Raw genomic sequence first — 20,897 nt, forward strand, 5'->3', positions numbered from 1 at the left:
AGGATGCTTTAACACTTTAAGACAAATGTTTCATCGGAAGCACTAATGGATGTTGGCATGCCGTGGATAAGGTGGTGACCGCTGGATGTCATTTGTTTCTGTTCACTGCAGAGAGCCAAAATTGACTCCATTTGGAGTTGAGAGCAAAAGCAGTAGAGACCTATCAAGATGACTGATCCTATGATGGATTTTTTTGATGATGCCAATCTTTTTAGTGAGACATTAGAAGGTTTGTCAGATGATGCCTTTGTTCAACCTGGACCTGTTTCACTTGTTGATGAATTGAATTTGGGTGCAGAATTTGAACCTTTGCACATAGACTCATTGAACCATGTGCAAGATGCTCAAAATCAACAGAAGATGAGTGAGTTTGATCAGCTGAGTCAGTACGATTCACTGAAACTTCACTCAGTAAATCAGTCCTTTAACAGCTCAGCTGACAACGTCTTATCGCCGCACTCTCAGTTCAGTTGTTCACCAATTCATCCGCAAAACCAATCCAATGGGATGTTTCCAGACGTGGCTGATGGGAGCCCTATGTGGGGTCATCAAACTGCCACGACCGTTTCCAATCAAAATGGGTCCCCTTTTCACCAAGGACATTCTCAGTCTATGCAGCAAAACAAAAGCTTTGTAGCACACCATGACTTTGCCTTATTTCAGGCTAACGAACCGCAGCATCAGTGTGCCTCGCTACGGCCGCCGCAGAGCAGGAGCGGCGCGGCGCAGGATGCTCTGAGTCAGCCGAAAGACTTCATGGAAGTGAACGTGTCCACATCTCACAGAGTCAGTGTTAACCACCCGCCTGTGGTTTCTAATCCATCCACTTCACAGCAGCCTCTGTCCGTTCAGCAGTTTTCTCAAGCTGCAAGCGCTTCGATACATTTCTGTGGGAATCAAGAAGGAAATTTTGATGGACAGTCCCCAACTATTACTCCGTGTTCTGTCAATAATAGCCAACAATTTTCATCTCCCTATTCTTACTCTAACAACCACATTTCTCCAACCAGCCTTCTTCAGCCTACAACAGCTCTTTCTACCAGCCAGCAGACACACTCGATCTCCGACTTCACTGGAAGCGATGCCTTTACATCTCAAACAGGGACCAAGCAAGAAACGACGGAGCACATGTTGAATCCTAGTACGCCGCTGAATTCAAATAGTTTTCAAATGTTGCATTCTGCGCATCCTCAGGGCAACTTTAGTAGTTCAAAACTCTCTCCTGTGAATATTAGTTTCCCAGCTTCTGCTGGTTCTGCTTCTCAGATAAGCCATTTCACCGACCCTATAGAAAGCAATGGTTTTACGTCTTTAGATGACAACTTACTTCATCAAGTCGAGACTCACAGTGAACCATTTACGGGACTTGACCCAGACGACCTCCTCCAGGAGGACCTTCTGCCACAGTTCGACGATTCCGCATTTGTTCAGGATAGCACAAGCCACGTTTTGGAGCATGACCTGGACCACCACATCACCCCACAGCCAGTAGCACCCTCGCCTGACCTCGTTCGGGCACAGCCTCCAAGCCAGATCCATCCTTGGCACTCTTCGGTTTCTCATCAGCATCTGCAGGACCGGGGTCGTGTCACCTTGCAGGGACAGGTATGGAGGGATTCGGGGGTGGGAGGTGAGCTGTTGGATTTCGTTGAGCTGGTCAAATGATTAGTATGGACTGGAGCTTGTGCTAAATCACGGTAGCTGACGTCTCTGAGCTGTTACTTGACCCCGAAGAAGTCTAAATAACAGCTAGTTTAGGCAAAAGAAATCCACCCTGTCGATGCAGACCTTGCTTTCTCCTGTTTTCTTACCATTGCAGAAAAACAGTTTATATGACCTGAAATATTTATCCTGAGAATATGGTGCCAGTCCTTCTGATGCTTATGTTTCTTAAGTAGAGCAGAGAAACACAGTTTTATGGTTTTGGTGTGAATATAATGGCTTATTGTCTTTTGAAGTACTTACAGTGAGATATTTGTAGGAGCTTTAATAAGGTTTGTGTGGCTGATTTCCTGCGAGAATTGCGCTGGTTGTGTTGCACCTTGGTCCTTTCCTTGGTGTCTTTGTGCTCGTGCTCATTGGCTAAAAATACAAAATTTTTGTGTTGTTTTTGGTGTGATTAGTAATAATAGAAAACATATAAAAGGCTGTGCCTGTGTTTGATTTTGTTACTTTTGTCAAAACCAAAAAAACTCTGCAGTTGTTTTAGTGTAATGTGCACATCTACTGCAAGTAGGAAAGCCCTCCACACAGAGGACAAGTGGCATAAATATGATATTGTACTTTTTTTAATGATATACAAGAGAAACAAACTTTGCAGACAGTGTTTTTGAGATTATCTGAGAGAAATTACAACGGTGTGAGCATTGAAGAGTTGAGAAAGAAAATCCTTTAGCCTTGCAAGTGGTTTCTCATAACATAGTGAATTTTCAGATGGTTTTAATTGAGATATTAAGTCCATTTTTTTAATGGTGATCTTTATCTTCACTTGTGTCATCATCTTTTATAGGAAGCATGTAAGTGTCAATAAATTCAACTACAGACTGGTGTTTCTGGATTGCTTTGGTCTCATCAAAGGAGCCAAGCTTTTCAAAAACAAATAGGACAAGTAAAGTTAGAAACCTCAGCATATGTGAGATTCTTGCACATTTTTCAGCTCAAAAAAAATCCTAAATCAAAAGAATATACGTCTCGAATAGAGAAGACACTTAATAACCAAAGGCACAAATAATTATTCTTTCCGCTTTTCAAATGTATCAATGTTCAAAGCTATTGCTGTGGTTTTGGAGACCGATTTGGTGGCTTTCCTTGTTAATGCTTGAAGAGTGGTATCGGTGACAGCGTTACCTGTAAGTTCGCACGTTAACATGATCACAGTTTGGCTCTGCCCGGGAGCTTTCAGCCCCAATTAGGTTTGGCAGGGGTGACTGAAACTTCTTCCATTATATGCCAAAACAATATCTAATTTGGCAGAGGGAGCTGTAGCTTCCATGTGATAAGTGCACATATTCAGCTGCCATCACTGGTTATCTGGGGTTTCCAAAATTGTGGGACCGTCTGTTGAAATCCATGTACATGTGAACAGTGAAAGTGGGAATTTTTATTTTAAAGTCCTGGTTTAAATTCTAGTTGGAATTTGACTTGTATTTGGGAATGTTTCCTAATTTTCAATCTGTGCCTTTGAAAATAGAGGCAATTCTGACATCAAATATGTACATGCCGGCAGCTTTAAAAAGACGGTAATGACTGTCTTACTTCTTTATATTCTTGTCCCCTATATTCCCCCTACCTGAGAATATAGAATGGTGTCTTATTGGAAAAAAAAAAAATGCTAGGAAGGAAAAGAAAGGAACTTCGCTACTGACTCTTGGTTCTGCTTGGTTTGCAGGACACAGGCCTGTGGGGGAGCCAATCTAACACTTTTTTCCCCCTCTTTAATTTTGCCATTAGTGTAGCGATAAGGGTTTAACACATTTCATGTTCAGTCTTGGTTAAGCAGACTGCTTCTCCCTTACAACTTCTGCTTGTCTTTATGGAGCGTATAATTTCCAATTGCTACTAGTGAATTTTTTTGTGTAGAATTGCGGTGTGATGTTGGTAGAACACCTGTAGAGCTGTGCGGTTGAGATTGGCTAAATTAACGGGATGATGGCAGGAGATGTGTTCTCTTGGTTTTGGCAAACATTCTCATTTTTAGTTCGGGGAGGGGGAGCAGAGAGGTCAGTATGAGTTGTGAGGAGCACGTGGAATACAAGGCAGCTGGCAAAAAGTCTAATAAAACTTGGTGTTGTGACTTTTCCATGGTATACACCACAATCTTTGTAAGATATATTTCAATCCTGCTGGCATCAGTTGTAGCGCTTTGGTTTGTGACCAGGAATAGAGGGAAAGTTCCGAGACGTATGGAGGGGGTTTAAGGTTTTGGGGGCTTGGGTTTAATTTTTATAGTGGTGTGAAAACAGAGCAACATTACAGTATTAAAACTTCACCTTTTTCCCCTGGAACTTCGAAATGAAACAGACAGAAAACAGATAGTTATGAAACTGCGTGGTTTGGTTTTTATTATTTCAGGGTACGCAATAAATTGCATAAATTGGATTCTGACCTTAAGTTTATCTAATCAGCCGGCAGTTGACTGTTTCCTTCAGCAGCCGGTTGTGAAGCGGTAGCTGTGAAGCTGTTTGAGGAACATATTGATAGGGAGCGACAGAGCAGCCGATGGAGAAGCCTCTTTACATTGGCAGTGTGTGGAATACCAGCAGCAACAGCAAAGGATGGCAGAGCGTTTCCGATCTGTCTGCTGTGCGATCACAATTCCAAGAGGGCGTTTAGTTCTAATTCTCACTCTTATTCTTTGATTCCCTTTGTGGAATTTCAAGTTCAAGGTGAGTTTGTTCAGCATGAGCTTTTTTCAAAGGTTTAACTAGGGAGGAAAAGCGGGGTAAGGGCTGGGGAGGGAATATGAATATGGGTCTGACAAACTGGGTGTCTCTAGGCCAGGAGTCAGTGGGAAGGGATTTTGCATTTATTTTTTTTACTTGTATATGTAATAGTTAAGGTGAAATGTTTATTGTTTAGCAAGACAATGTTTCACACTGGCTTTTGTGCATGTTGAGGAAACAATTACATAGGGCTTAAATTATTTTGATGAGTTTTAGTTTGATAATGACTGAGATGATTTCAGAAAGGAAACCTTTATTTAATGAAATAGTTAACAAAGTGTAGCTATTGGAATGGACTCAACATTAGACAACCAAAGATCTTTAACTACACTTATGCTGAAGTTATTTCAAGTTAAGAACATTAAATACTTGCTTCATTATTTGAAAGCAAGCATGCTCATCACATTTTTACTTGTACAGATATTTTTTTGAAAGAAGTTCATTTAAAAATTAATACAATCTGTTCAGTATAATACTGCAGAACTAAAAACAATCTAGAATGTCTTATGCTGCTGTTATACTTTCCATGCCTGCTGTAATTAGATTATAATTGTAAATAAATTGTTCCTTTTAATTTCACATCATGCATTTTTCATCAGAGTTGGAAAACAGAAAGTAAACTGAAGATTCATGGAGTCTCAGTCTGCCTAATAAAACACTTCTGATCTTTTGAACTTGACTTAAAACTGTTTCGATACATAATCTATTTGCTTTTAATAAAGTTGAAAAAAGGTGACAAAAATATAGGTTTTGACATTCAGTTCTGCATGTGTAGAAGAAAAAGGAAGTTGGAAAGATAATCTGAAGTATAAACTGTTTACAATCATCTCACTGTGGCGTTTTACTCTCTTCTGGCTACATACCTGAAAGCAGAGTAATTGAGGTTAAACTGGAAAATAGTTTTCCGTTAATAAGTGCTATAGGACAAGGTGGTAGTCTTAGTTCTTAAATCAGATGAATGGGATTTTTCCCTTTTGTGACTGAAAGTTTGGCACATAACTTGATAATTCAGTGTATTCATAAGTTACAGTATCTTGCATCTGACTCTTGTAAAAACTGACTTGAAACATGCAACTGCTTTTATGCTTGCACTTGTTTTAGAGCAACAGCTGACACTGGATTTTCAGAGAGTTGTCTTGCCCTTGTTGCAAGTTAAGCAGGGAAGTCTGACCATTGTAGGTGATTGCTTGGTCAGCATCGTACCTGGAACATCTCTATGTGTCAGGATGGCACAGCCCCTTAGATGATTATTGCACTCGTAAGCTTTTTACTCTGCCATTGGTTGCTGTTCTACTTGTATAGGAAATCTTGCACTTTTGGGGAAGAAATACATAGTAAGCAGTGTTGTTTTTGTGGCTAATGTGGGAGGTACAACAAGCCAATGATATAGGCAATTAAGGGAGATGTATAGAAGTCAAGGATGAACTGTTTGTCAGAGTGTATTTCTCACATTCTATATAGTTTAATTTTAAGTGAGCTTGTAATGAGAAATATTTTAAAGTAATGAACTGATCACACTACATGTAAATTCTTTGTAGAAGAGACTGGCTATTTTGCATAGTATGTCTATAGGTTATGGCTCCGAAGTCCTGTTACAATATCAGATTGTAGAATTATGATGCTGCTCTATATTTTGCTTGTGAAACAGTAGATGACAGTTTTCAGTGGGACAGGGCATAATAAAATACATCTATCAAAATTTGTCATGCTTTGCATCATCTGAAAACTGAAATTGAAACATCTGTTTCAGTAAGTGTTTGTGTTGGGGTGAGGACATTAAAAATCGTATCTTGTAATGATGAAATGTAAAAAGCCATACCCCACGCCCCCCAGAAAGCCAATCTCTAAACCAAAAGAATCTTAAAACTTATTCTTTCTCCTAAAACGTTTAATAATGCTGGTATAGCTCCCACTATGCGTATTCACTGCATTTATAGTGCTCTTCTTCCTTGAATTACGGTTAATTTTGGGGGTGACATGGTCATATGAACCAAAGTAAGTCTCTGCCTGAACTTTCCTTTTAAACACTTGTAGGAGTTGTATGCTCTGCATTTAGTTCTCTGTGCTTGAAGAGCAATTTTCACTGTCCTTGTTAGGAGCTCAATGAATTTGCTCCTCAGTTGTCATCTCCCAGCACCTAATGGGTTTATCGTGCATGTACAAGTTGTGAAAGTCATCCCTCTGCTGACCTTCTTTGTACCGTCTTTTGCAGCTTTTTTTGCTTTATTATTTTCGGAAAGGCACAAATAGCGGGAACGGGAGCGGTGAAGCTGTGTCAGAAGCACAGTTAATGAGAGGAGCAGGACATCGGCTCTGAGCTCGAGGAGCACATTCCTGCAATGAACTAAGTCTTTTAAACTATAGCTGGACATAGTATGTTTTCCTTACTAATGTGTGGCTTTTTGCCAGTGTTGTATTCATCACTGAAGATAGCGATATTTTGATAGATTTATTTATTATTCTTGAATGTATAAGCATTTCCCTTTGTATGTATTTTATCTAAGTTTTATATAAACGTTTAATACATTTTATTTCTTTTTAAAATGACAAATTGGCTATGTTGGGGAAAGGAAGTACATGTTTGTGAGATTACTCTGTAACACATTTACTGATGAATATTTATTATAACTTTTAATTTATCCATTTTTCATTTCCCTTGGTTTTCCTTTCAAAATACAGCTGTATAGTAAGGGAAAGACCAGAACTGCTGGACTTCTAAGAACAGAGAAAATGCACCAGAGTATCTGCTTTATTGTTTTAAGGGTTTTATGAGTTTGTTAGTAATTACCATCTCTGGGTAGAGCTAAATTGTTTCATCGTTCTTGTTTTGAATCTTCCTTGCTATCGCTGATGCTTTTCTTAAGTCTCTCTCAACCTTCATCACCCGTCAAATAATGAGGCCGTCCCATTCTTTGTATATGTGTCCCCTTGAAAACAAAGTACTTGCTGTTGTAATGATTGTTATAATTTAAGAATATAGTTTTTTTTCCTGAGATAATTGCACACTCATTAAATGACTGCAATAACTGTCTTTAAAATGTGCCAAAAATGAAGCGTTTTTCTAAAAAGTAGTTAACAGATGGCAAGCATGGGAAGGAAGCTTTTGGCTGGGTCAGCTTACAGGAGTAATCCTGGAGATAGCAAGGCGAGACTAGTTGACAAAAATAAGTAAAATAGATATTATTTTTTAATAATGTTGCAGAAGAAGTGTGATTGAATAATCTAAATAATTATTTGCAAGCAGATGTCTTGTTAACACTGAACAACCAGAAGGTAATTCAGTAATGTGAGAGTATTGATGTAATTGTGCACGTGCGGTGTCGGGAAGAAGTGGAACTGAATTACAGAGAAAACAAAAGACAAACCCCATCTGAAATTGTTTTGTAAAGACAGCAACAGGTAATTGTAGTTCTTCGGAACAGGAAGAAATGTAGAAACAGTGGTGGGGAGGGAGGGAGGAGAAGCTTCACTTTCTGCAGTAAAGGCAAAATAATTGTACATGGAGCTGCAGCTAAAATCTGAATTTCTGAGTGCCTTCAAACATACCATTGCCTCTAAAACTTCCAGAGCAGCGCTGCATCTTGAGACATGTTGTGGAAAATTAACACTTTATAAAGTGTCAGTGAACTGTTACTGAGAGAGAGGTAGAACTTGTAGATTTGTTAACCAGTAGCGTGGTTTTGGAGCCAAAGATTCTGAAGTACAATTGGAATGGATGTTGCTTTTGTCCAAATGTCTCTGTGCTTTGTGAACTCAGGTTTTACAGTTTCTTTTTTGCTCTTACTTTAATTTTCAATATATAGAGAGATCAAATGAATTTCCAACGCTTTGTCCACCTAACAGCCGTCTACCTCTGGAGAGGTTTGGGTGGTTTTTTCTTCATTACCAGGTTAAGAACTTTGCACAAGCTGCTGGTTACGTGGATTTCCAAGACAGTGTCTGTCTTCAGCTGTTGAGTGAATTCAGTCTGGGGACTCTTAAGTGAATGGATTTCTGGGATTATGAGACTTAGAATTCTTATGTTGACTTGAGTAAGTTTGATAAATGTATCTAGGAATGTAGCTCTAGGCTGGAAGCAGTTGACACGTCTTACATTTTTGAAAGCTGTGTAATTTGTAGTAGAGATTGATTTTTTTTCTTTCATAAATGTGGCAGATTTTCTTTTGTGTGGGTTATTTGGCTTGTGTTTTGCACTTACTGGGGTTTTTTGCTCCCTTGATGTCTCCCTGTGAAGGCCAGCATTTTAATTTATATCTTAGGAAATTGTTCCCATCTTTTACATATTGCCTTTCCAGGAGTTAGTCTGTATTTGAAAGTCATTTCAATGTTAGAGGTGTATCGTATATGTGCACATAATGCTATTCAGTAGCATATTGAATTGCAAACCAGAACTGGTTTCATAGATTGATAGGAAGGCCTCTTGTAAGAGATGATTTGTGATTTCACAATTTAGCTTATATGTTGGAAAGAAAAGGGAAGTTTACCTTAGTGTTAAAGAAAACATCACAAATATTTTGGTTCTGAGCATTTTGTTTGTTATCATTTGAAACACTGTTTCAGAAAGAGAGTTCTGACTGACATGTTTTTAAAATAATCTTAAGAGTAATCTTAAAAACAGTTGTTTCACTGTAGTGTCTCCTTTGCTGAGTACCACTCATATAAGAGGAGATTTTCTTAACAGTATTCTAAGCAAACTTCCTAGATAAACACAGCTATTGTGGTTTTAGTGACTTGCACCGTGCTGCGGCTCACAGTGCCTGGGTTTGTACTGCAGAAGGGTAAGAAATAGTGCTGGAAGCTGCAGTGCATTTGGGTTGGTTTTCTTCTCTCCAAAAGGTTTGTAGCAGCCACTCCTGAGGCCCAGGAACAGCTCAGCTCCATGAGGAAATGTTGCTGTAGCGGCAACTTTGGTTCTTCAAAGCAGCGACCAGCTGTTCCACACACGGTTGTCACAGGGAAGGCGGGTGGATTAATTTAAGGAACATATGAGTGACAAAATCAGACGTGTCTTACTATCTTTGAGTTTGGTAAGAACAGCTTTTTAAAAGATCAGGTGAATTTATTTTGCTGTGTCTGTCATAGCTCCTGTTTATATCACTGTGTGGAGATTTCCTTGAGGTGCAATGAGGTGGTAGAACATGATGGCACCTGGTCAACTCCAGGTGCTACACAAGAGACACATTTTATGGTGCCAGCCCGGCCTGCTTTTTGGCTGGAAAACCAGTGGATTGCCAATGTGTAGAGGTTTGGCCTGATCTCAGGAGATGTTGAGACGCAGTGACCTGGCTGTGGTCGCTGGGGACAGAAGGTGCTGGTGCTCCCCGCGGTGCTCAGGCCATCCCATCCTGCTCCCTGCCCACAGCAGGTTCTGCTGATTTTATTGCTGTTAAACACAATAAGAGTTTCCCCTGTTTTGACCTTCACGCTGGGTCTAGTCCTGCTGCTTTTACTAACAGCCAGACTCAGCTGAGATAAAAAATTATTGCTGTGCTGATGTTGCTGGAGACTGGTCTTGCAACTTGTAATGTTTGACCCCTACCAAAAGTTCATGCTCCCTGCTGGTTTGTAGCGATGGTTATCTCTGCCAAGCTCTTGGTGCTATGTTCTTTCTCTGGAAACTTTTAGGAGACTTCTGGGGAAAAACAGTTTGGGTTTTTTTTTGCTTCTGCATTTTTTCTTTGCCTGAAATTAAACCTTGTTGCTCCCCAGTAGCATCCTCTGACCTGTGACCATTTCCAAACCATCCCCTCTTTTTGATGAATTCCTTTTCTGTAGGCATCTAGTTTTCCTCCTCAACCAGGGGGAAGGATTTTGTTCAGGAATATTTAATTGAGAAAACCAGATTCAACAGGAGTGGTTTCATTAGGCTTGCCAAAATGCTCAAGTGCTCTTTTGTATTGGAGATTCTGGCACAGTGAGCTGTTGAAGTAGTTCATGGAAGGTGACACAAAAATATTGAAGTTGGTTTGAATTGAAGTGGAAGAAGCATGCCCCCCTTTAATTTAAAAGGAAATATGCTGCCTAGTCTGTACTGGTTTAAATGATATTAGTGACTCCCTGGCTGTTGATGTTAAAATACATTTATTTTGCCAGTTTCTGTACCTGTTGTATAATGCATGTTAAGAGCTGATTTTTTTTTTTTGGTCTGAAATTACAAACATTGAAAAACCATTTCTGTTGCTCTGTTAGGTATAGAGGAATGCTACCAAAAAAAGCCACATTTAGAGACTGAGGAAGCTTTTAAACTTAACTGCTTCTAGTGAATAAAAGTATTGTAAATAGAGGATCTTGCATGCTAGCCTTTCTGAATGTGCAATCTGTTCTGATTTAAAGATAGTTCATGATCAGTATTTCCCTATTAATATGGAATCAAATAATGTTCTTCTTTTCATGTCCCTTTCACCATGCTTCATTTTTCTGCCACGAACGAGCAGTGAAAATGCATAGGTTTTTAAAAACTAAAAAATTCAGAAGGAGGTTGCCAATATTTTTGCAGAATCTCTTCCAGACCCTGCCCAAGGCAATGGCCAATGCCACACATTGTTCTGGGAGCCTTCGTGCTCTCAGTAACCTCCTTCATGTCCTTGGGAATTTTATTTTACCGTTGCACTGATGTAGTACAGAATTAGAGTGGAATTTGGTAAGTGACACTGTTACAGCACGTTGTGGAAGAGGCTTTGTGTTCTGCCGGGTCTGAGGCCTGCCCGGCCTGTTGGGAGCTGCGCAGCTGAGGTGTGGAGACAAACGCCAAACGCCGGGCAGGTTCCTGCGAGTCCTCCCAGTTCTTGCCCACTTGCCCTTGGCACTTCAGGAGGTGAAGTGACTCCTTTAAGGAGCAGAAGAGTACAAAAACATAGACCATGGGCGGGTCTGCAGTTCACAGCCCTTCAAAACTGTGATGACTTGTGACTCCGGGACAGAAAAACAGGCAGAGAGGTTTTGAGGGGGAGCGTAAGGAAACAGCGGCAGCAGTAAACTTCATAAGGATTAAAAGGGATTTGATTTTAATTATAAAAAGGTTTTCTTACAAGGCCACTCCCATGAGAAGTGTAGAAGGAACACTTAAACTGAAATTAAGTTCTGACAAGAACCAGGTACCGCTCAGCTCCCGGGCTGGTTCTCAGTGTCACATTGACGGTGAGCTTGGGGTTTGGGTTAACGAAAGCTCCTTGCGTGCTCTTCGTTTTGGAGGTGATTTGGGTGGGTTTTTGCCTTCTGGTCTTCCTCTCTGGTTGGTAATGAAAGCATGAGAAAACTAAACTATTGATGGCACACAAAAGTGTGACCACCAATCAGGACATGGGTGGGCAGGTAGCAGCTTGGGAAAATGGAAGCAGGAAAGGTCTTTTCTCAGTTTAATTTTGAGTCTTTTTGTGATCTTGTGTTCTGCACACTTTTGCAGCCAATTCTTTTTTTTGTTTACATTGAAATCAGCGTTTTTAAAGATTTTTTTAATCTCGAATAAATCATAATTTCTGTTCAAAGGTAAACAAAATTGCTTGATTTAAGACTACTTGAACAGAAAACAGTAGCTAAAACCTGAATACTTTTAGAGCAAAGACTGTAAGTCTGAATAGTGCCTATGTCATTTGATTTCTTGTGTGTGTAGTGAAGAGGCTGGATTCAAAGGTGATCTCAACACATTCAACTTCATGCCCTCTAGTTTGCAAGGCATATATAGGTTACTCAAATGTTCTTTTTGCCTTACAAATAAATAAATAAATAAACAAATAAATAAAGTCAAAATTTCAGCTGCTATTTACAATTTAAAGCTGTAGCAGCTTCTAAAATTGAAGCTTTATTTGGAATCCTATGTCCATATCTACCATGTTGGAAAGTTTGTCCTGCGTGTTGATATTTCCCAGTGAGCTCGAAGCTGAGCCCGCAGTGGCGGGTGGCAAACCTGCAGGCTTCTTATGCCAGTTTTTAGGTTTTCCTGAGTGTGAAAAACTCTCTAGTAAAGCAGAAAAAATGTGGCTTTAAAAATTTTAATTAGATAGAGTTTGTGCACCTCTTTCTACCCCTTTCCAATTTTTAACATAAGGTAATTTTATACATGCAAATGACAGTTACGGTTTGTTTTCAACTGCATGAAGCTGTAGACACAAATGTAATTGTGTCTTTAATTTTCAAAGCGTGTGGTGCAGTTTGCATTTATTTCGATATGGGGGTTGTTGGCACAGATATTATTGCTTTGTGATCTGGATGACAGCACTTGGACACTTCGGGCTGTTCTGTTGTTCACCCAGGTTGGGTATGATGCTCTCCTAAGTACTGTGGACTTGGATTATCTGGGTCTAAAGATCTGCTTGGTACAGCTTCACTTGGTCGTATTTGTGTACTGAGCTGAAGTTAGCGACACAGTTCCTGTGGATTAGTGTAAATTCATTTAAGCTGCTATATAAAAAGATATATTTTAAGAAAACAGCAATAAAAGTTGTGGTGAAAAGTTCAGTAAATTCTGTGTGCAGCATTTCTTTCTTTTGTGGTTGAAGTAGATTTCATTTCAGGTATTTTTTCACCTTTTTTTTTTGTTACAGATTTGAATTTATAATTCTTAGCACTGTGATTACAGAATTCTAACGTCCTGTATTTCCACGCAAATACAGGCTTGGATTTTATTTGGCCTCTTGTTTGGCTTTTTAATCATGTTTTCGGTTTTAGCAATTGCTCATGTTTAACTTCCTTTGTGACTCACAAGGCCTCTAAGTCAGCTGCCGTTTCATTAGAGAACTTGTTCCTTTCCAGGCAGTTTCTGAAATAATCTTTCCCATTAGAAACAAACTTCCTTTGTCTCACTAAAAAACATGCTGTTTCTGTTGTTTGACTTTGACCACCGTATTGCAGGATTTGATTCTGCATGTAAACCTGAGCATCTGAATTGTTTTACTGTCAGACCACCAGACTTCTGACTGGCCTGCTTTTAGGACAGGAGCTTTAGAGTATCAAAAGAATAAAAAGTATATAGAGTAAGAAGTAGTTTCTGAAATGGATGGTTAGGAATATAAACTATTAGAGCAGTCTTCTTTTTTGTTTTGTTTTTGTTATTCATAGAGAATTGAAACAGGCCTGACTAATCAGAATGGAAGTACATTAAGTGGGGTCTTTTCAGGATAGGTTATCCGAAATATTAAATTTCCTATATTAAAGTATTGGGAAGAGTGATAAACCCTGCATTTCAGGAATACGTAGTTTCCCGAAAACTTCAAAGTGAATACATTTTAATTTATACACTGAAAAGTTCCTTTTCAATCATAATTTAACACTAGAGAAGGATATTATGCATAGACAAGTTAATACTTCAGTAGAGGAACAACAGTTTAAGTATGGTCATAAATGCACAGGTATACTCCAGAGCATCTGCCTTTTTCAAAGTATTTATTCAGCCATTTTTTAATCTATATTATGTACCAATTTGCCATGGTAGGCCTGTCAGTAGGTACAAAATTAAGATGCTTAGGTGCATGGGGAGGAAGGAAAAAATAGAAGTTAGAAGACAATGTTAGATACTACGAAGCATGATTTTAAAACAAGAATAACAAAAAAGGAGATGTAAAAGACTGACTGTTTGTCCATTTAGTCGAAACACCTTTTGAACCAGAGGGTTCTGAAGCAGGTGAATGTATTTGGGGATGGAGAAGAGGAGGCGAAGAGCAGGAAGGCCCCTTTAGACTTGCTTTAGCAGAACTTTTATTCCAATTTACTTTTGTCAGATGAGAATCTACATGGAAGCAGGGAGAAGAGAAAGAATTTGCAGATCATGCGTGTCAAAGGGTTGGATTTTGCAGCTTGTGGTTACTGGAATTGTAATGTCTTATGCAGATTCTCCAAGGTGCAAGGACTGAGCTCGTGTTTCATGTCACTGGATAAGACACCTCTTCTCTACCTGTCTGTCCGCTTTTGAGATTTCCGTTCTTCTAATTTGCCTAAGTTTGATCAGTGGTTTATAAATTACTAGGCTCTTGGTATCATAAATGCACAAACTTGTATGGCATGCTTGTATAGCCTCACTTGTGTTGGTTTGTTTTCAAAGTAAGCGGGATAAAAATTGAACAGTTGTCACTTGTAGTTTAATGTGCGTGTATAACTGTAACCTGAGAGCTGAAAAACAACCTAGTTAAATCTTTCTTCTAAGTCTTTAGTCAAAGAATGTATGATTATCAAAGACTGGCTTTGTAATAAGGGCCAGAAGTCTCCCCTGCTCTGTGAGGGACAACTGTTCTGTCACCTTGGGGCAGGGGGGCAATCTAGTGTATCTTGCTATTTTGTTTTAGACTAAGCAACTTGGGACAGAGACCAGTCAGGTGAAGGTATTAATGATGTCTTTCCTTGGGACAACCAGTGAGTTTGATGAAACTGCAGTGAACAGACGTAGCTCCGTGTTGTTAGGGAGGTTAGTCCGCAGCGCGGTAACTGCACGAGGGCGGCTGATGTGTCCAGTGATGAAGCGCCCAATGGGGTGGAAATGGGCTGCCACTTTGCGCTGCCATTTTCAATTTCAAAATGTGGGGCGTTTACTAGACTGACAGGGGCTTTAGGTGGCGTAGGGATGGTTTAGATTGAGGAGCATTGAGGGAAAAGGCCACTGGTGTCTGCCCAACTCTTTTTGCTAATTTTCCCTTCAGAGCTCTGTAATACGGAAGAGCAGTGGTGTGGGTCACAACATTGGCATTTGCCATCTTTACTCGTATCGCTGCTACCTCCGCTTTGCAAAAAGTTGGCAGATAGTAGCAGGAGGACTAGAAAATCTTGCCCACAGTAAGTTTATACTGGGTACATGTTGCTGCTATGTGTTACATTTTCAAGATACCTGATGGCTGCAAACTGGAAAGGTGGAATACTGAATCCTTCTCTTCCAGAATAATTAATGTGTGTGTGTGAATTTTCTTCGTGGTGCTTGTTCTTGCAGTTTTATTATAAATATTTGTATCTTGTTTCTCTTTTTACCAAAGCCTCAAAAAATAATCCCAGGAAAATGTCTGAAATTATGATTTGCCTTGAGGAGGGGGAGAGGAAAACCTAAATTACTCCAGAGGAGTGTCATTTAGGGGTTTCCTGTTGTTCGCTTCCACTTTGTGAAGTGGTTTTGTTTTCCATCTTCAAGTTAGGATATAAAGTATCTTATTATTGTATTCTTTTAAGGGAAAAGAAGAGTTTAATGGAAGTTTTCTTTCTGTTTGAAATGAGAGGCATCCAAAAAAAGACATGTATCAGTAGTTTGGTCTAAAGGAAAGCTTAGATCTTTAAGTACAGTAAAGTTATTTTTAGCATCCCTCACTGCACTTTATATTTACATTTAATATCTGTTCAGGGAGTCCCCTTACTTTGGATTTAAAATATAATGCAAAAATAAACGGAATTTAATCTTGTGAGAGAATGCAAGGTTTCCTACAGAAGAGAACAAACGTACAGCTTATTCTGGGTTTCTCCAGTATCATTACTCCGCAGGTTCTTGAAGCAGCACTTACTGGTGTGAGAAATCACTTTAACTGACATCTGTTTGGTGACAAAAGGCTAGAAATTAGTGCCGTTTCAGTTAATGTTATATTTTTCTGGATTCTAAAAGGTCATTTAAAAAAAGTGTTGGGGAGAACTGTTCTCTTCTGCTGCTTTGCAGGATTCCACTCCCCACTGTTACAGCAGCCAGCTGGTGTTACCTGTTAAATACAGGTTTTCTTATTGTAAAAACAAGAGTGTGTTCCAGCAGAAGCTGACTTATTTATCCCTTCTAAGAATGTCTTTGATGATATGAGATCTCAGTGGACCAATGTATTTGTAGGGCTTTATCTGGGGGTTTTGAACCCTAATGACTAGTCTTTTTAAATCAGAAAGATGTGTATTATTTTCTTGCCTACAAGTCTTTGGTGAAGTATCGTACAGATTTATTTCCAGCTGCTTGCACAGGACTTGTTTCAAACTGTGAACTGAAACCTGACTTTCCTTTTATAGAGTATTGAGTTAGGTCAGCTCTTTTTTAAGGAGCCAAATAATACTGAAAATTGCAAGGTGAGATTGGTCAAGAGCACAAGGAAGAGAGTAGTGGAGCTTTTTTGTTCAAACATTTTGACCCTTAGGATGGGTATTAAAGGCTTTAGAAAATCTGCAGAGGTATGGCATGACTCTGACGTTGGTCTGAGCCTGGCAGTTCAAATCTATTGTGCATCCACAATGCTACTTGACTGGGATATGATTTTTTTTTAATGTATTAGAGGCCACAGTTTTCTCATGTTTAGCGGTGCTTCTACTGGGGAAAAAAAGATAAGCGCTGCATTGGGCTTAGATCAGTACAAGTGCTCAGTGTTACCAGTTCTGCATGTGAAAAACAGGACTCGAAAAGCTTTGCTGAGGCAGCAGATTTTGTTGGTATCACGTGCCATTTCCCAAAGAAAAATTCACCATTACAGGCTAGAACCAAAGAGAAGTGGGTACGTGATGGGCTCAGAACACCGAGCCACTGCAAACTGTCACACATCCAGTGCTTCAGCTCGGCAAAGCAAGCATGACAAAGTCCTGAATTTCTTTTATTTCCTGGCAATTTAAGACACTCCCATACCTAGTACCTCCTTTAGGAATCACAGTGAAAGTTGCACGCAGTTTTTATACCACTATTAATTATTCAGAAGAACAATCTGACTGTATTTGGCACTGAGCCCCAAAAAACTGTCTTCAAAGCAAGCCTTCCAAATGGAAGTTCCCGCGTGCTGTGGGGTCGTTCTCCAGTATCTGCTCACATTGCACACTGCCTGGATGCTTCTTCCAATTAATAATATGGCAAATCAGAGGCTTACAGGTTAAGAAGCCACAACTAGTCACAACTATGATATCTTAGCTATAGAAGTGGGGAATATTAGCGATATTATTACTGGGTTCCGTAGCGTTTAGATGAGAAACCAACACCCTGTGTAGAGTGTGATGTGCAAGCAGGTGCGTGTTTCGTCTGTGCAACATGACTAATTTAAGGTTGCTGACCTTTACATTAATGTTTTCATTTCCACGTAAATTTGACATTTGGTCATAAGTTTGGTGCTAAATGCCTTGCGAGGTACAAATCACAGTAAACAAATTTACATTCTGAAGTGACTTATAGAGATAGCAATGTGGCAGGGCTACAGTTTTATGGTTGTTAGCTGTTCATTTATCGATATCACAGGTGACAAATATGGAAAATGTGGGTTCCTCCCCCTGTATCTTTTTCCTTCTTTTCAATCTATTTGTAACATGTCTATTTTAATTTGGGTTAGGTTTCACCTAAGTATGACTTGAGATTCTGTATCCCTTAAACTCTGAGACATTCATTAGCTACAATAATAAGCAAGAAAAAGAAGGAAGAGTATTATCAGCATATTGAAAGAACTGCAGTTTGGAATGCTTCATTGGCTCTTTTAATAGTTCCATATACACACCAAAGAGAATGGAAAAATAATAGAACCCCATGGATATTCATTTGCCAGTGCTTCTGGTGTTGCAGAGCAATTCCAACAGATGGTGTGGGGCAACTGTTGAACAAGAAAATCAACAGCAGTTCAGAAGGAACTCTGAAGGCGGGGTGGGGGGAGAGAAGGCATTTTTCCGGAGAAAAGAAACCCTGTTGCATGTTGAGGTGATCTTCCCATCAGCTGTGCAGAAGTAGCTCAATTAACCATGGAAATCTTATTTCAGTCTATCATCTAAAGGAAAACACTTCTTTTGCTGGGATGGCCATTTGGCAAAGGAGATTCCGTTCTGTGTGCATGTGGGTGACGCATTTGTATCGTAAAGAACCTTCTACAGATGGATTCTGTCAAGGATGTGATATACTTCTTGATTAGAAAACCACCATTTAAAAAAAAATCACTACAAGAGTTATTTATGCAAACTATTCTAGAGGAAAAAAGTTCTGGGTACTAGAATGGAATTCAGAAGTCAGAGAATTGAGTTCATGCGTTTTTTTCAGGCTTGTATTCTTGAATACAGTTTTATAATTCAAAGGATAAATGGATAATCCTTTAAGGCTTAATAATTGTAGCAGCATAAAAGCAACGGCAGTTTTCAAATTTTGATGTGATTATAGTGTGAAAAACTGAGAGGCTAATTTGACAAAAAAACCCAAACTATTGATTATTATTAGTTATGTGATTCATTTATTAGTATTACAGTTGTGATATTGACACTGTTTTGGTGACTTGACATGCACAAAGGGATTCCTTGTTTAGTAACAAACATGGACAAAGATGATGTCGTAGCGCATGAAGATCAGGTTTCCAGGTTAATTTTAGCGACTTTCAGTGCAGTTGATGTCAAGGTCATCTTGATTTTTCCGAAGGACCTGTTAGACCAGCAAGACCTTGTTATGTTCTCAAGGTAATACGTGCATCTTCCTGCAGGCGTGTGCTACTTCCAGTGGAAGTAAAATAATCATTCAGAGCATGGCAAATGTAAATTTTAGCTTTCTACTGTTGGAATAGTGGGGGTCAGAATTTACTTCTTAGTGGTAGGGAGTGTTTGGGTGAAGAGATCTACAAATGAAAATCATTATTTTAAAAAGTGCTTTATATAATTAAATCAGGAATGTATGACTCATTAAAATTCCAGGGAAAAGCATTACTTGTCGTTCGAGTGTATCGAGAATGAATGCAATTCAGGAGAGATATTTAGTCTTAAATATTCTGTGCACGCACAGAATTGAATGTAATACTCCTCTATCATGAATGGCCGTACCCACTGCAAGAAAGGTGTTCTTGCAGTGGAAGCAACATTTTACTTATGGAACAGACAAGGCACTGTTTGGGAGGGTTTTCTAGAAGATGGAAGTTTTTTCTGTGCTAAACTTGCTTTCTTCTTGGGGCTTCCTTTGTAGTAATATGCAGAGGATGTGACTAAGCTATTGGTTGTTGTGAAGCAAATTAAAATGGGGTTAGGCCTTCAAGGGGACAAAAAAACTCAACCATGTCTGTAAGCCTTGAGGATGGTGATTTGTTCTTGCTGTGGGAAGTAGTCATGCCAGTGAAGGTCTTCGAAGACATGTCCTATGCAACCCACAACACAATGTTGGAGAAATTCCTTTCTGTGAAGAACCTACCCAGCAAAGTACTGTTAGCTATTGGGAGGACTGCTGGCATGATTCTGTGTCTTGATATTGTCTGGTGACTTGATTGCTTTTTCACTAGTTTAATTAAGATATCATTCAGATGCATAGTGTATGTTTTGCTTCTGCAAGACAGTATATCAGATTCTTTTGAATACAGACAAAGGGACGATGCTCCCCTGGCTGCTGTGAATTGGGGTACATGTGGGGAAGTCCGCAACTGCTGTCCTGCCTGTCCGACCCTGAGCGTTTCTTAGGGCCAGCTCTTCCACGTGTGCAGCGGTACGGCCTCTACCTGCTGCCGTTCCTGGCTCTTGCAGGCAGTGGCATGGAAGGGACACGGTTCCTGCCATGTCCCCCCTGCCCGCGGGGTCACAGGAGCTTGTTTTCAGTGTGCGTGATGATTTATAGCCTTTTAATTATTTTATAGCCACACTGTTTTGGAGGCATGACATGCTTATCAGAATAAAAGACCTCTGCCGAATTAGATTACTTTTGTTGCTTTGGTTGCTAAGTACATGCAGATATTGTCTTGTGTAGTGCAAGCGTGTTTCTCGTTCTTCTAATCTCATAACATTTGTGTTGCTTTCCAGTTTTGTTTTTTTTTTGTGACAATGGTGACTTCCTGGATGAAGGTTTCATTACAGCTTTATTTAGCTTCGAATGCTGGCTGGTGCCTTCCTGCATCTCCATGAATGTAATTTCCATATGGTTAGAGATTTCACAGCAAAATTTAAAAAAATACATTCTCTGTTTTCTAACGCATAGCTTACTGTTTGTGCAGTGCAGGAGCCATAACTTAGAAGCAATAGTGTGGAGCAAGAAGCAGAGGGTCAGCCTGAGGAATTGAAACATTGAGCAGCCTCGTCCAGCATACTCACAATTCTCCAGTAAGAAAGCAGTAGAAGTTGTTGAGGAATAACTTGGGAGGCAGCTTTGATCTGTGAGGAAATGTAGCCTAAGATACTTTGTTTTAAAGGAATAATCTAGGAAGATTATTCCAGAAGAGTTATGGAAAACCCACCATTTCTATATTGCCCACCTAATTACTGGGCATTATTTGTTTGTTTCTGGCCCAGGAATATTTAAAAACCTACCAATTTGTTTTTAAAATCCTCTAACTGTACTGGCTTTAGTAGCATTGGGCTCAGAACTGATATTATAACAAGAGTACATTAGAAATAGTTTTGTTTAGCTGATCTCAAAATGCAAAATAGTACATTTTTAGCATTTTTACTAAGTTATGAAATAATAACCCTAAAAGATAAATCACTGCAATTTGTTATAGATACTGTAACTATAGTGTAGAAGCATCTTGTCTAGAGTTCTCAAAAGTAAAATTAAAATCTAATAATAATCCTTGTGATTAAGCTGCGTGTTTGCAAAAATAT

At 39.4% G+C, this 20,897-nt stretch overlaps 1 protein-coding gene across 4 annotated transcripts in view; it reads left to right on the forward strand.

Moving 5' to 3' along the window:
* The window catches only part of CHD9 (chromodomain helicase DNA binding protein 9), a 90,469-nt gene that overhangs the window by 16,188 nt on the left and 53,384 nt on the right, over positions 1–20,897 (forward strand). For 3 of the 4 annotated variants that reach the window (XM_082062700.1, XM_082062702.1, XM_082062701.1), the window contains exon 4: positions 3–1,605. In XM_082062700.1, coding sequence (XP_081918826.1) covers positions 169–1,605 — 1,437 coding nt within the window. In that variant the 5' untranslated portion in view covers positions 3–168. Of the gene's footprint in view, positions 1–2; positions 1,606–4,247; positions 4,386–20,897 lie in introns of those variants that run through there. The other variant, XM_082062706.1, reaches the window with a different exon arrangement.

This window comes from Streptopelia decaocto (genome assembly GCF_964273445.1).
Source record: "Streptopelia decaocto genome assembly, chromosome: 11".
Taxonomy (NCBI): domain Eukaryota; kingdom Metazoa; phylum Chordata; class Aves; order Columbiformes; family Columbidae; genus Streptopelia; species Streptopelia decaocto.